Source organism: Tachypleus tridentatus, chromosome 7, assembly GCF_004210375.1.
Source record: "Tachypleus tridentatus isolate NWPU-2018 chromosome 7, ASM421037v1, whole genome shotgun sequence".
Lineage (NCBI taxonomy): Eukaryota > Metazoa > Arthropoda > Merostomata > Xiphosura > Limulidae > Tachypleus > Tachypleus tridentatus.
In genome coordinates, this window is record NC_134831.1 from 110,889,963 (window position 1) to 110,906,953 (window position 16,991).

Here is a 16,991-nt window from a genome sequence, read left to right on the forward strand (position 1 = left end):
CCCCACCAGTAATTCCAAGAGTTCAACATCACGTGATTACTGAGGGGTTATGGGCTCCACCAGTAATTCCGAGAGCTCAACATCACGTGATTACTGAGGGGGTATGGGCTCCACCAATAATTCCGAGAGCTCAACATCACGTGATTACTGAGGGGGTATGGGCTCCACCAGTAATTCCGAGAGCTCAACATCACATGATTACTGAGGGGGTATGGGCTCCACCAATAATTCCGAGAGCTCAACATCACGTGATTACTGAGGGGGTATGGGCTCCACCAGTAACTGCAGGATTCAACATGACGTGATTACGGAAGGGATATGGACCCCGCCAGTAACTCTAGATTTCAACATCACGTGATTACTGGGGACTATGAACCCCGCCAGTAACTGTAGAGTTTAACGTAACGTGATTACTGGGGATCACATCACACAAAGTAACTTTAATTTCTGAACATGTTAAAGCCGTCTAAATGTTAAATAGTAACATTATAGTTTAGCAGCTGAAAGGATTAGTTATTAATATATTCATGTAGAGAGATCGTAGATGATGTGAAAAGTGTTATTTGATATTGCACATGTGTCATGACGTTCACCGCAAGAAAACACCTTATTGTTAGCTCAATAATCAAGGTCTGTCCTACTACCGGAATTCATCAGATAAGTGTAAAATGAATCTAATACTTATTATGTAAATATTAAGAAACTCTGCGTTAGAGAGTATACTAAATAAGAAGAGATCACCTTTGTATGCATATTTTAATATGAGGTTTATGTAAGCCGGACATAACAACAAGTAAAGCAAACCACACACAAGTGACAAAAACCACGAAGTTTCGATTCAGGTACAAGTAGACGAAGTCTTCTTGAATAGAACACTCCAAGGTTTATAGGTGGGTCTTCTTGAATAGAACACTCCAAGGTTTATAGGTGGGTCTTCTTGAATAGAACACTCCAAGGTTTATAGGTGGGTCTTCTTGAATAGAACACTACAAAGTTTATAGGTGGGTCTTCTTGAATAGAACACTCCAAAGTTTATAGGTGGGTCTTCTTGAATAGAACACTACAAGGTTTATAGGTGGGTCTTCTTGAATAGAACACTACAAGGTTTATAGGTGGGTCTTCTTGAATAGAACACCCAAGGTTTATAGGTGGGTCTTCTTGAATAGAACACTACAAGGTTTATAGGTGGGTCTTCTTGAATAGAACACTCCAAGGTTTATAGGTGGGTCTTCTTGAATAGAACACTCCAAGGTTTATAGGTGGGTCTTCTTGAATAGAACACTACAAGGTTTATAGGTGGGTCTTCTTGAATAGAACACTACAAGGTTTATAGGTGGGTCTTTTTGAATAGAACACTCCAAGGTTTATAGGTGGTTACGTTCTGACTTTTCCTAGCCTCGACTGGACTGATGGGATTCCTGAACTCGTACAAGGGGACCAGGAAGGACGAGGACACGGGCCTCATGAGGAAACATGTGAGGTACTACTCGCATGAGGTCCGAACTTTCAGAAAGTAGTCCAGGAGAAGTATACAGCGACACAGCTTTCACAGAAGGAGAGCAAGCGAAGGACTAGAACAAACTCGTTAAAAACAACACTGATATTTCCTCTTCTCTATAGTTGATTCATTCTCAAGAAATCTCGGCGTAATTGTAGCCTTCGCTATTTGATAGCTGCTCCGAGCCATTATAAATCTAATTGATAACTATTTCGTTAGCTTTTCGTCGTAAGATGTATTGTCAGCTTCATTCACTGTTAAACCATCAATATGTTCCTTACAGGTAGAAAACCTATTGTTTGAAACGTACAGTTTGCTCAACCTGAAACGAACACACACATTTCCGTAAAATTAAAGCAAAATAGTTTGTGCCATCAGCTACATGTTTTCGCTTTCCAAGGTTAAATTTTCGAAAAAAAGGAATTAAAAAATCAAACTTCACAGTATGAAATTGTAGACAAATAATCACCTCTTCTTCCTTGTAGACAGATTCAGTTTATTCTAATGTTCAGAACAGCCGTATTAATTAAACACAGATAATCACCTCTTCTTCATTATAGACAGATTCAGTTTATTCTAATGTTCAGAACAGCCGTATTAATTAAACAAAAATAATCACCTCTTCTTTCTTATAGACAGATTCAGTTTATTCTAATGTTCAGAACAGCCGTATTAATTAAACAAAAATAATCACCTCTTCTTCCTTATAGACAGATTCAGTTTATTCTAATGTTCAGAACAGCCGTATTAATTAAACACAGATAATCACCTCTTCTTCCTTATAGACAGATCCAGTTTATTCTAATGTTCAGAACAGCCGTATTAATTAAACACAAATAATCACCTCTTCTTCCTTATAGACAGATTCAGTTTATTCTAATGTTCAGAACAGCCGTATTAATTAAACACAAATAATCACCTCTTCTTCCTTATAGACAGATTCAGTTTATTCTAATGTTCAGAACAGCCGTATTAATTAAACACAAATAATCACCTCTTCTTCCTTATAGACAGATTCAGTTTATTCTAATGTTCAGAACAGCCGTATTAATTAAACACAAATAATCACCTCTTCTTCATTATAGACAGATTCAGTTTATTCTAATGTTCAGAACAGCCGTATTAATTAAACACAAATAATCACCTCTTCTTCCTTATAGACAGATTCAGTTTATTCTAATGTTCAGAACAGCCGTATTAATTAAACACAGATAATCACCTCTTCTTTCTTATAGACAGATCCAGTTTATTCTAATGTTCAGAACAGCCGTATTAATTAAACACAGATAATCACCTCTTCTTCCTTATAGACAGATCCAGTTTATTCTAATGTTCAGAACAGCCGTATTAATTAAACACAAATAATCACCTCTTCTTCCTTATAGACAGATTCAGTTTATTCTAATGTTCAGAACAGCCGTATTAATTAAACAAAAATAATCACCTCTTCTTTCTTATAGACAGATTCAGTTTATTCTAATGTTCAGAACAGCCGTATTAATTAAACACAAATAATCACCTCTTCTTCCTTATAGACGGAATTAGTTCCACGTTTTATTTATACAAGTATATTTGATGTAGTTTCTAAATGTGTTAAAGCAAGTAAAGTTAGATCCTATACCCACATTCTAAAGATGGTTCTATTTTTACATTGTTTGTATCAATTTATAATGTCTAGGATAAAAAATTATATATTTAAATACGGCTGGTATGGATAGAGAAACCACTAGTGGAGGAGCGAACAACGTTTCGACCTACATCGGTCATCGTCAGGTTGGTGACGATGAGTGGTCTCTCTGCCCATACAAGCTGTTTAAACATATAATTTTTTTCGCTACAAATGGGTTTTCTCGTCATCACGAATGTCTAGGATAATAAATTTTCTTGTATTGGTCAGGTTGTCTTTAGGTAGCTTTTCAGTAATCTGTAGCTTTTCACTACAGTGTTATGGTTGAAAAAAAGAAGAGAAAATAACGTTTGATTCTGTTTGAAATTCCCAGGTTTAACATAACGTTTTATATCAACTCAGCTCACATTATCAAGAATCAAATAATTACGATTGGGGCTGCGCACAATATTACCAAGTAATGCTTGGCTTATCTCAGAATGATGATGAAAGATTGGATTACAAAACAAAGTGTAGCTAGGGACTGACATATACTGAGGCTAAAATATTTAATTTGTATAATTTCTCTGTACCAGATTTATACAAATACAACTTGTACGTATAACGATATCAGGACAAATATTAAATAATGGCATTATTACTCAGAGTTGTAATGAAAATAATAAATTAGAACTTGTTTGAGGAAAAATTAAATATTTGTAAAAATTATATTACCTAAAATCAAAACAAACAAAAACGTCTTAGAATAGTTAGTTTGCCCAACAAAAACAAATATTTTGTTGAGTGTGGCTACTTCATAAAATACATATGTAAAAAGATGATATAATGTAAGCTTTGCATACCTCAGGTAAAATACTTTAAATGATAAAGCAAAAAATGTTACACAAAATTTACAATAAGTGGGATAAAAATTTGATTTTTCTAAACTGAAAAGTGAGAATATATAAATGAATTGAACAAGTTCAGTTGTTGTTCAATCATCACATTAAGTCTTATATAAATAGGATTTACATAAAGGATTATATGAATTTCGTCAAACTTACAAAATATTTTACCACTTACTTCTGACGTAATTGGCTTTGTTTCTAATCCTGAACACAAATTAATCATACTGTTATACGTTATGTTATTCTAATACAGTACATAAGTTAATTATAGTAGCTATAAGATATTAATTTTATTCTAATACAGTACATAAATTAATTTTAATAGCTATAAGATATTAATTTTATTCTAATAGAGTACACAAGTTAATTATAGTAGCTATAAGATATTAATTTTATTGTAATACTGAACACAAGTTAATTATAGCAGCTATAAGATATTAATTTTATTGTAATACTGAACACAAGTTAATTATAGCAGCTATAAGATATTAATTTTATTGTAATACTGAACACAAGTTAATTATAGCAGCTATAAGATATTAATTTTATTGTAATACTGAACACAAGTTAATTATAGCAGCTATAAGATATTAATTTTATTGTAATACTGAACACAAGTTAATTATAGCAGCTATAAGATATTAATTTTATTGTAATACTGAACACAAGTTAATAATAGTAGCTATAAGATATTAATTTTATTGTAATACTGAACACAAGTTAATTATAGTAGCTATAAGATATTAATTTTATTGTAATACTGAACACAAGTTAATTATAGCAGCTATAAGATATTAATTTTATTGTAATACTGAACACAAGTTCATAATAGTAGCTATAAGATATTAATTTTATTGTAATACTGAACACAAATTAATTATAGCAGCTATAAGATATTAATTTTATTGTAATACTGAACACAAGTTAATAATAGTAGCTATAAGATATTATTTGAAAAATAACAACAACAACAACTTAAATTATTAGATGAAAGATTTACTCCAATGATTTATTGAAGGTTCTTGGTTTAATATAAAAAAATACTTTTTTGTTTTTTAAGGTAAATTGTATTCATCAATAGGGGGTAATTTGTCATGGGAACAAATACAGTGCTTAGAAGTTATACGTTTTTATAAAACTGTAATGGATAACACAGTTAGAGTAGTTTTATCTGTATTAATATCATTATACGCGTAAAAATTAGCGAAGATATTTAATCACTGTTTCTTGAGTGAAATCATTTATTTAGTTTTCTAATTGTCTGGTATCATGATTAAAGCATAAATATACGAACATTACATCCACAGTGGATAGCATCGGAAAATATCTGTTTAAAAATGAAACGGTAATAATAAAGCATAATAATTAACCATTTTGTTTTATAACCTCCAAAATAGTCATTACAGACAAGATAAACTGGGAATTATTTTTACTTTATCTAAAACGTTCATTTAGACCGCTAGTGAAAGAGAGATATGCGAAATATAATTTCATAGTACAGAAACTTAACTGGAAACAGTATTTCTCGTATGAAACATTAGGACTCACGGCCTCAATGTACTAGCCCAGTGCTACCATAAACATGGTATGAATGAAACCTTTGGATCATAAACTTGAGGATGGAGTGTACATATTTGTTATAGGAGTGTATTAAGAGGTTGATGTTAAATTTTGTAGCAATCATTACCAGTCGATCTAACAATTATTGAAGCAACGTTGAAACTAGAGCAGATATTAATTATTGAAGCAAATTAATTAATATTTTAGTGCAATTATGTTATGAAACAGGTTTTATCACAGATACGAGTTAATAAACTTACCGTCGGAAACGGTTTAGATATTATAGAGACTCAGTATATTTGTTAGGTTAGGTCAACCCACTTTTTTTATGGATGTAGCCTAACTTGACTAGTAACCATGGTAACTTAGATGTCAACAATTCTTGTCATATACATAATCATCTAAGATTTCTAAACTAAATAAGCCTACATCGGTTCTTATCTTTATATACATGCATTTAAAAGTTACTTCTTGATACATTTTTAAAATATAATTAGACAGGTTTAAGCATGTCAGACGATTGCAACTTTAACCACTAAACCCAATGTTATCAGCTGTGGGTATACATTTGTTGCTTAACTAGTACTAATAATAGGCTTAGATCTATCTAATTAGTATAACAGAGTAAAATTTAGATCTACGCAATCACAATTATTAAAAACCAATATTATAAAGGCATACATCAAATACACACTTCTAGGAAAGGAAAGTTAACTGCGTGTATTAAAAAAATATATCACATTACTTTTGGCCGAAAAAATACATAGGGTGAAACCTCTAGATTGAATGAACTGTTCAATTTGTAAGTTACAATGAGAACTTACACAATACAGAAACGTGTATTTCAATTTCAGAAATTGCAGCTGTGGTAACTCACACATATAGTTCTTATGTTAGATGTCACGTAACTTTGTTAGATCTAAACATCGTTTATTACAGATCTAATCAACAAAAGTTAACATAAGACTGGGATAAGCCTAGTTTTAATACGACGCGTTTAGCAGTAACAATAGTCCGTTATGCGTGTAGTTTAATGAATACTGTCAACAGTAATAAATTACAAACCAAATATGCATTTTTGTTTTGCCTTAAATGTACGTAAACATTGAAAAATATTGGTAGGGCAGCCACAAGACTGCCCAATTGTCGCTCATATACGACTACCTTTATTTAATGTGAATTGGTGGAAAGGCAGTTTCCTCTGTCGTTTAAGTCCTGTTTGTCTTTATAACTCCAGTTGCTGCAGTTCGACTCCGAGCAATGAGTCATTTGTTAGTAAAGATAGGTCTCCCTTTGAAATTGTAATGACAAAAGCATGGTTTATGCTTATTAGGCCTCGTAGAGGAACGCTTAACTAATTCACTTATGTACCCAGAATTTTCCATTATGTAAGACATTCTATTAATATCAGTTTATCGTAAACCTATAAAAAATTTAAATAGTTAAGAAAATGAAATTTAAAGGTATTGAAACTTGAGAAGATGGTAGATGTCAAATATGTTTCAATAGTAATTGGAAAAATAAAGCTATTAAGTGTTTACACAGGAAAGTATTTCAAACTTTCAACTGTCATTAAAGAATTTGCCTTTTTAACAGTATGCTAACCTATCGGGCCCGGCATGGCCAGGTAGGTTAAGGCGTTCGACTCGTAATCCGAGGGTCGCGGGTTAGAATCCCGGTCTCACTAAACATGCACGCCCTTTCAGCCGTGGGGGTATTATAATGTTACCGTCAATCCCACTATTCATTGGTAAAAGAGTAGCCCAAGAGTTGGCGGTGGGTGGTGATGACTAGCTGCCTTCTCTCTGGTCTTACACTGCTAAATTAGGGACGGCTAGCAAAGACAACCCTTGGGTAGCTTTGCGCGAAATTCAAAAAACAAACAAACAAACAAAGCTAACCTATCGAGCTTACGAGGAAAATTATGTGAGGCATACGGTGATATTTAGAATTCGTATGAACGTCCACAAATATCACGTAAGAAACCCAGAAAATAGACTTGCAAGTTAAACCATTGAAAACCTTTGGATGAATTAAATCAATCATATTCCGTTATACTGGGAACGTGGTAACTTACAGATAAGACTGGAATCTAAAAACACTTTTATTAAAATATTCAGTTGTCTGTTAAAATGGAGTTTAATTCAGAGAAATAAATGTGTTAAATTTTTATCAGAACAACTTTTATTTTCTAATTATTTTGAAGGTATAAAAAATTGAAATTATTTAGATACATTTATATAAATCTTATATCACATGTTACCATGGCGGGGTTTCAGACTAGAATTTTGTAACAAACAAACAGTTATCAGTAATGTCGTGTGTATAATATATTTCACATTTCACACCGTGTGACTTTTACTGTTAATTTCTTTGTAGATGCGAGAGACTGAGGACTAAACTTTTTTAAAAATTCCAAAATTGTTCTTTTTAGTTACTTACAATTGCACAGACTGTTATTAATTTTGTAGACAACGTGTTTAAATTCTCAAGTTTAATGCACATAAATAAGTTTTAATAAAATATTGTTTTCATTTTCATCTCAGATTTAATTAAGGATCTACTAGTTTAAACATGCTTATGATATCACGTGTAACAGTGTGGAGAGAAAATGGTTTAATTTTTTATTTAAAACGTGCTAACGCCACATATATAGATATATTTCGTCAGTAAGATATTAGCTCTTTCGAAAATGATACAGTGTATTTTTTATAAACTTGTTTCGTCCATTACGCAGCTTTAATGCTTAATAACGATTACTATGTGGACATTATTGGTCCACATCGTTTAATTACAATCTTGGTAAATACATAGCATGGGCATTCTCCAAATATGTAACATCAGCCAGCTCATTCATCAAAGACTCTTTTAATTTCAAGTCTAATCTAAATCAACTTAATCATAAAGCCTTAATGGCCAGATTCGATGTTATATCCCTCTTTACAGAAGTTCCAACCACTGAAGCCTGCAAGATAGCCTTAGAACTCTATATCCGAGACCCTAACCCAACTATAGAAATTCCCAGTAACCAGTTAGCAACCCTCATAGAATTCACCACGATAAAGACAAACTTCATGTTCAACAACCAAACCTATATACAAACAAATGGCCTAAGCATGGGCAACCCAGCATCACCAGTTCTAGCCAATATTTTTATGACACAAGTTGAAACACAAGCATTTAACACAGCATTACATCCACCGCTATACTGGTACAGATATGTAGATGACACGGTTGCGGGATTCAAATCTACAGAACACATACTTAATTTTTTCAATCACATTAACTCTATACATCCCAACATTAACTTCACATGTGAACAGGAAGAAAGCAATCAAATATCATTTCTTAACCTCAAAATTACAAGAACTGACACACAATTCAAAACAGAAATCCACCGAAAAATCACCCATACTGGACTATACATTCCTTGTCTCTCAGCACATGAAACAAAACAAAAACTCAACATACTAAGAAACCAAATAAACACAGCCATAAAACTATGCTCACCAGATAAAATTAACGATGAATTAGACAAAATAAAACAATACTTCATCAACATCAATAAGTTTCCTCCACAAACCGTAGAAAACATTATACGCACACACCTAGACAGAAAGCAAAATCAACCAACTAAAGTAAATACAGCTCACGAATAAAAAATCCACGAAACCATATACTGCTGTATACCATATATTCCTGACATCAGCAAACAAATAACCAACATTTGGCAAAAATTAGTAACAAAATATGACATTCCAGTTAATAACAAATTTATTCAAAAAACCAGGCACAAAACTGAGGTCTATACTATGTAAAAACTACACTGACAAACACCACACCAACATTATTTATAAAATACAATGTGATAACTGCCACGACTTCTATATTGGAGAAATAAGTAGAAAAATGGAAACCAGATTCAAAGAACATAAAAAAGTCACCTTCACACATTTTCGAACACTGCAAGTCAAATAAACACAACATAACCATAGAAAACACTCAAATACTAAATAAAGAAACAAACATAAACAAACGCAAAATTAAAGAAGCCTTACTTATACAACAACTTAAACCCAAAATAAACCAATATAAAGGAACGCCTTTATACCTATATTAATATAATAAAATAAATAAAATTATATTCAAACATCTAATACCGCCCTCTACATTTCGACACACAGTTACACAACCCCTTTCAAACATGTGGTCAGCTTCCGGTCAGTTACCTCTTTCTTTGTGAACCTGATGATGACCGAAGAAGGTTGTTCGCTCTTCTATGTAAAATATTTCTCAACCCAAACGAGCCGTATTTGCATATAAATTTGCGAGGTTTATTTATGTATTTCATAATTTAGTGGGTGGCATATGTGTTAATGTTTTGTCAACTACAAGCTGGTATCTTTATTGGTTAGGAACCACATCACAGTTTTATTTTCTGGTATGTTTTTTTATACGGAATATTTTAACCACGTTTTACTGCCGTAATCCTAAACTTTAGGTGTTTGTTGTGCCATTTACCTGTTATACACTCTGTTTTGTTTTTGTTTACAACTTAGTAAGTGGAATGGTTGTTTGAAGAAATATCTGTTTATAATTCTATATTTCTCTGAACAATACACAAAACTACAATTCATCTTGTGATCACCACTTTAGCTGCAGGTTAACAGGTTTTCTTCTCTCGTCTATTGCAGAAAGAGAAAGTTTAGGAAGAGAAGTCGAAACACAACATTGGTTAATTCTTTAGTTACCTTTGAAACTGTTTGTCTGGTCTATCTAGTTAATTCATTTTGATATTCTCGTATATTAAGTGAAATTTTTAATAATCTAATTATGGTTTTCATATTTGTCTGTGGTTAGTAGTTGTTGGTAACTTTCCAAATGTAAACTCAAGTGTTCAACCGTGAACGTTATTAAACAATGCGTTTAGATACATGTTTGTGTATACTGCCAGCACGCGAATTTATGCTTAATTGAGGGCTAAACTTGTTGTTGTCGAGTTGTAGCAATTAAAAATGCATTGTTAAAAATTTATAAAATTTATGTGTTATATCCCTATTCGAAATTAGCAGTTTTCTCTCATTAATTAGTTCTTCGAGGTATTTTATTGTACCGTGAAAAAAGCAAACACTTTTTTTATCGATCTTAAATTTAATAACCTTTGCTTATGTCTGAAAATTTGACGTGAGGGGGGAGCTTGTAAATATAAGAGTAATCATTGAACAAGAAAATTGATTAGAGAAACAGTGGCCGATCTGACGCTGGTGTGAACTAAACAAGGCACATTGTAAAGAACACTGACCGATCTGACGCTCGCTGATGTGTACTATATAAAGCACGTGATTAGAATAATATTGTTTGATCTGACGTTGGCTAATTCTTAAGGTTTTGATGTTCCTTCAGGTGACTATTAAGCAGTTATATATATATATATATTTGTGTGATGTATTGTAATTGAAAATAAACCTTTTAAACATCTTAGAGTTTGTTGAAATCAATGTATTACAGACTACATTATTGTGAACTAACTTTACTATACAATCTGCATTGTTAAAATTACAAAACCAAAAGTTTACAGTTGCGAGTCCTGACTGGCAGATACTATACATCAACACCGTGTATTGTTCCACTCTATTCATGCTACAATTAGTTACCAAAATAACATATATACGCAGCGAGATTTTTTAAACGAAAACGAGCCAAAATGTAACACCTCACTTGAATGTTCTCTATACAAGTGGAAAATTCGTTCAAGTTTCGCACAGCAAAAGGCTTCAAAACCATACTAACCCAGTCAATTGAAAAAATTTCATCAAAGTAAAGCCTGATTACGAAAATGAACCTTTTGACTCTAAAATTCATTACGATAAAGCTCGGCATATAACATGGTATTGTTACCAAACCAAGATTTAAAGCTAATAAAGGCTCAAAAGATAAAATGTTCATAAGTTGTAACAGTTGTTTTATCAACTTCTCTGAACAACGTGGGTGATTAAGTTGAATTACGTGACTTCCATTTAAGCAATACCATTTAACTTTCAGTTTCAGCAACTCTGGCTTTTTTGAAACATGACATTAGAAGCCTAGAAGCTCATAGTATATGGTTTGTGGAAAATATGCCAAGATGTTACTCTACAAATTGATCTCTGGACTTCATAAACAGTTAATAATATTACTGGTGAGACTTGACACGATACTGATGAAGGAAACGTTTAGTTGAAACACCAAACCTCGAATATAGTTCGTAATCACAACTCGATAATTTAAGATCATGTCCAATCTTCAATATGGTGGGACTTTCCTCTGTATAGTTTAAACACGTTGATTCAGTACAATACCTAAGTAGTGAACAGAATAACAAACATAAAACCAGTTGACGACTGATGGTGGAGGACAATAGTATAAATAATGGTGTTATTAAGTTTGTATTAAACTGACAGCTAACAGTGGAGGACATTGAGTTAAAGGTTGGTGTGGTTTAGTTTGAACTAAGCTTACAGCTAATAGTGGAGGACACTGAGTTAAATGTTAATGTGGTTCAGTTCATATTAAACAAATCATTGACAGCAGAAGACTAGTGGTAGAGAACACCTATATACATATTGGTGGGTTTTAGTTTGTATTAAGCTGAAGACTAGTTCTGAAGGACACTTATAGAAATATTATCGTGGTTTAGTTTAAAGTTATCTGACGACTTGTGGTGGAGGATAACTATATAAATGCTGATATGGTTTAGTTTGTACTAAGCTTGAGACTAGTGATGGAGGACACCTATATAAATGTTGATGTGGTTTAGTTTGGAGTTATAGGACGCCTAGTGGTGGAGGATAACTATATAAATATTGATGTTGTTTAATTTGGAGTTATCTGATGACTAGTACTGAAGGATAACTATGTAAATGTTGATGTGGTTTAATTTGTACTAAGGTTGAGACTAGTGTGGAAAACACCTATTTATAATGTTGATGTGGTTTAGGTTGTACTAGGCTTGAGACTAGTGATGGAGGACACCCATATAAATGTTGATGTGGTTTAGTTTGTACTAGGCTTGAGACTAGTGGTGGAGAACACCGATATAAATGTTGAAAGTGTTTAATTTGTACTAAGCTTGAAACTAGTGATGGAGGACACCTATATAAATGTCGCTGTGGATTAATTTGTACTAAGTCTGAAACTAGTGATGGAGGACACCTATATAAATGTTGATGTGGTGTACGTTGTACTAAGCCTAAGACTAGTGGTGGAAAACACCTATATAATGTTGATGTGGTTTAGTTTGTACTAAGGCTGAGACTAGTGGTGGAGGACACCTATATAAATGTTGATGTGGTTTAATTTGTACTAAGCTTGAGACTAGTGATGGAGGACATCTATATAAATCTTGATGTTGTTTAATTTGTACTAAGCTTGAGACTAGTGATGGAGGACACCTATATAAATGTTGATGTGGTTTAATTTGTACTAAGCTTGAAACTAGTGATGGAGGACACCTATATAAATGTTGATGTGGTTTAGTTTGGAGTTATCTGATGACTTGTGGTGGAGGATAACTATATAAATATTGATGTTGTTTAATCTGGAGTTATCTGATGACTAGTACAGAAGGATAAATATGTAAATGTTGATGTGGTTTAATTTGTACTAAGATTAAGACAAGTGATGGAGGTCACCTATATAAATGTTGATGTGGTTTAGGTTGTACTACGTTTGAAACTAGTGATGGAGGACACCTATATAAATGTTGCTGTGGATTAATTTGTACTAAGTCTGAGACTAGTGGTAGAGGACACCTATATAAATGTTGGTGTGGTTTAGTTTGTACTAAGCCTGAGACTAGTGGTGGAAGACACCTATATAAATGTTGGTGTGGTTTAAGTTGTACTAAGTCTGAGACTAGTAGTAGAGGACACCTATATAAATGTTGATGTGATTTAATTTGTACTAAGCTTGAAACTAGTGATGGAGGACACCTATATAAATGTTGATGTGGTTTAGTTTGGAGTTATCTGACGACAAGTGGTGGAGGACACCTATATAAATATTGATGTTGTTTAATTTGTACTAAGCCTGAGACTAGTGTAGAAAACACCTATATAAATGTTGATGTGGTTTATGTTGTACTAAGCCTGAGACTACTGGTGGAGGACACCAATATAAAAGTTGATGGGGTTTAATTTGCACTAAGCTTGAAACTAGTGATGGAGGACACCTATATAAATGTTTATGTGGTTTACTTTGTACTAAGTCTGAGACTAGTGTGGAAAACACCTATATAAATGTTGATGTGGTTTAGTTTGGAGTTATCTGACGACTAGTGGTAGAGTATACTTATATAAATGTTGATGTTGTTTAATTTGTACTAAGCCTGAGACTAGTGTAGAAAACACCTATATAAATGTTGATGTGGTTTATGTTGTACTAAGCCTGAGACTACTGGTGGAGGACACCAATATAAAAGTTGATGGGGTTTAATTTGCACTAAGCTTGAAACTAGTGATGGAGGACACCTATATAAATGTTTATGTGGTTTACTTTGTACTAAGTCTGAGACTACTGGTAGAGGACACCTATATAAATGTTGATGTGGTTTAATTTGTACTAAGTCTGAGACTAGTGATGGAGGACACCTATATAAATATTGGTGTGGTTTGGTTTGTACTAAGCCTGAGACTAGTGGTGGAAGACACCTATATAAATGTTGATGTGGTTTAGTTTGTTATAAGCCTATATAAATGTTGGTGTGGTTTAGGTTGTACTAAGCCTAAGACTAGGGGTGGAAAACACCTATATAAATGTTGATGTGGTTTAGTTTGTACTAAGTCTGAGACTAGTGATGGAGGACACCTATACAAATTTTGATGTCCTTTAGTTTGTACTAAGTCTGAGACTAGTGGTGGAGGACACCTATATAAATGTTGATGCGGTTTAGTTTGTTGTAAGCTTGAAACTAGTGATGGAGGACACCTATATAAATGTTGATGTGGTTTAGTTTGGAGTTATCTGAGGACTAGTGGTGAAGGATAACTATATAAATATTGATGTTGTTTAATTTGTACTAAGGTTGAGACTAGTGTGGAAAACACCTATTTATAATGTTGATGTGGTTTAGGTTGTACTAGGCTTGAGACTAGTGATGGAGGACACCCATATAAATGTTGATGTGGTTTAATTTGTACTAAGCTTGAGACTAGTGATGGAGGACACCCATATAAATGTTGATGTGGTTTAATTTGTACTAAGCTTGAGACTAGTGATGGAGGACACCCATATAAATGTTGATGTGGTTTAGTTTGGAGTTATCTGATGACTAATACTGAAGGATAACTATATAAATGTTGATGTGGTGTAATTTGTACTAAGCCTGAGACTAGTGTAGAAAACACCTATATAAATGTTGATGTGGTTTATGTTGTACTAAGCCTGAGACTAGCGGTGGAGGACAGCTATATAAATGTTGGTTTGTTTGGTTAGTTTGTACTAAGTTTGAGACTGGTGTTGCAGGACTCCTATATAAACGTTCTTGTAGTTTAGTATGTTGTAAGCCTGAGACTAGTGGTGGTGGACATCTATATGAATGTTGGTGTGGTTTAGTTCAGATTAAATTCAGTGAGGAATATATATAAAACAATAGCTGGTGCAGAATATCACAAAACCTACAGGGAAAATTATTCTGGAGAGACGATCAATTGTGTTGTAGCTGATTTTGATCTTGCCGGAGGATTGTTGAAATGTTCCGGTAGGTGGCATTGTATTATTTCTTTTAAACAGTTCATTCGTATTTCCATATATACTTGTAACCTGAAATGAAAACATTATTTAATTACGTACATAATATTTAAATTATACATTCTAATTCATCAGATCAACATTTTTCAAATAATAATATTTAAAGTGAACACCAAGGTTTTGTCCATCGTTTAAAGTAAAGTGTTGAACGTTAAGTAGTATAATGTTTACATTCTTTAAACTAACGTGTTGGATGTTATGAAGTAAAATATTAACATCCTTTAAACTAACGTGTTGGATGTTAAAAAGTAAAATATTAACATCCTTTAAACTAACGTGTTGAATGTTAAAAAGCTAAATATTAACATCCTTTAAACTAACGCGTTGGATGTTATGAAGTAAAATATTAACATCCTTTAAACTAACGTGTTGGATGTTAAAAAGTAAAATATTAACATCCTTTAAACTAACGTGTTGGATGTTATGAAGTAAATTATTAACATCCTTTAAACTAACGTGTTGGATGTTAAAAAGTAAAATATTAACATTCTTTAAACTAACGTGTTGGATGTTATGAAGTAAAATATTAACATCCTTTAAACTAACGTGTTGGATGTTAAAAAGTAAAATATTAACATCCTTTAAACTAACGCGTTGGATGTTATGAAGTAAAATATTAACATTCTTTAAACTAACGTGTTGGATGTTATGAAGTAAAATATTAACATTCTTTAAACTAACGTGTTGGATGTTATGAAGTAAAATATTAACATTCTTTAAACTAACGTGTTGGATGTTAAAAAGTAAAATATTAACATTCTTTAAACTAACGTGTTGGATGTTATGAAGTAAAATATTAACATTCTTTAAACTAACGTGTTGGATGTTATGAACTAAAATATTAACATCCTTTAAACTAACGTGTTGGATGTTAAAAAGTAAAATATTAACATTCTTTAAACTAACGTGTTGGATGTTAAAAAGTAAAATATTAACATTCTTTAAACTAACGTGTTGAATGTTATGAACTAAAATATTAACATCCTTTAAACTAACGTGTTGGATGTTAAAAAGTAAAATATTAACATTTTTTAAACTAACGTGTTGGATGTTAAAAAGTAAAATATTAACATTCTTTAAACTAAACGTGTTGGATGTTATGAAGTAAAATATTAACATTCTTTAAACTAACGTGTTGGATGTTATGAAGTAAAATATTAACATTCTTTAAACTAACGTGTTGAATGTTATGAACTAAAATATTAACATCCTTTAAACTAACGTGTTGGATGTTATGAAGTAAAATATTAACATCCTTTAAACTAACGTTTTGGATGTTAAAAAGTAAAATATTAACATTCTTTAAACTAACGTGTTGGATGTTAAAAAGTAAAATATTAACAATCTTTAAACTAACGTGTTGGATGTTAAAAAGTAAAATATTAACATTCTTTAAACTAACGTGTTGGATGTTATGAAGTAAAATATTAACATTCTTTAAACTAACGTGTTGGATGTTATGAAGTAAAATATTAACATTCTTTAAACTAACGTGTTGGATGTTATGAAGTAAAATATTAACATCCTTTAAACTAACGTTTTGGATGTTAAGAAGTAAAATATTAACATTCTTTAAACTAACGTGTTGGATGTTATGAAGTAAAATATTAACATTCTTTAAACTAACGTGTTG

General features: G+C 32.2%; 1 protein-coding gene across 1 annotated transcript in view; it reads right to left on the reverse strand.

Annotated features, from left to right (window-relative positions):
- Positions 1-1,391: 1,391 nt before the first annotated feature.
- The window catches only part of LOC143257771 (glycine receptor subunit alpha-1-like), a 49,055-nt gene continuing 33,455 nt past the window's right edge, over positions 1,392-16,991 (reverse strand). Inside the window, exons 7-8 of the mRNA XM_076516805.1 lie at positions 15,230-15,370; positions 1,392-1,571 (exon numbers count right to left, since the gene is read on the reverse strand). Coding sequence (XP_076372920.1) covers positions 1,392-1,571; positions 15,230-15,370 — 321 coding nt within the window. The remainder of the gene's footprint in view (positions 1,572-15,229; positions 15,371-16,991) is intronic.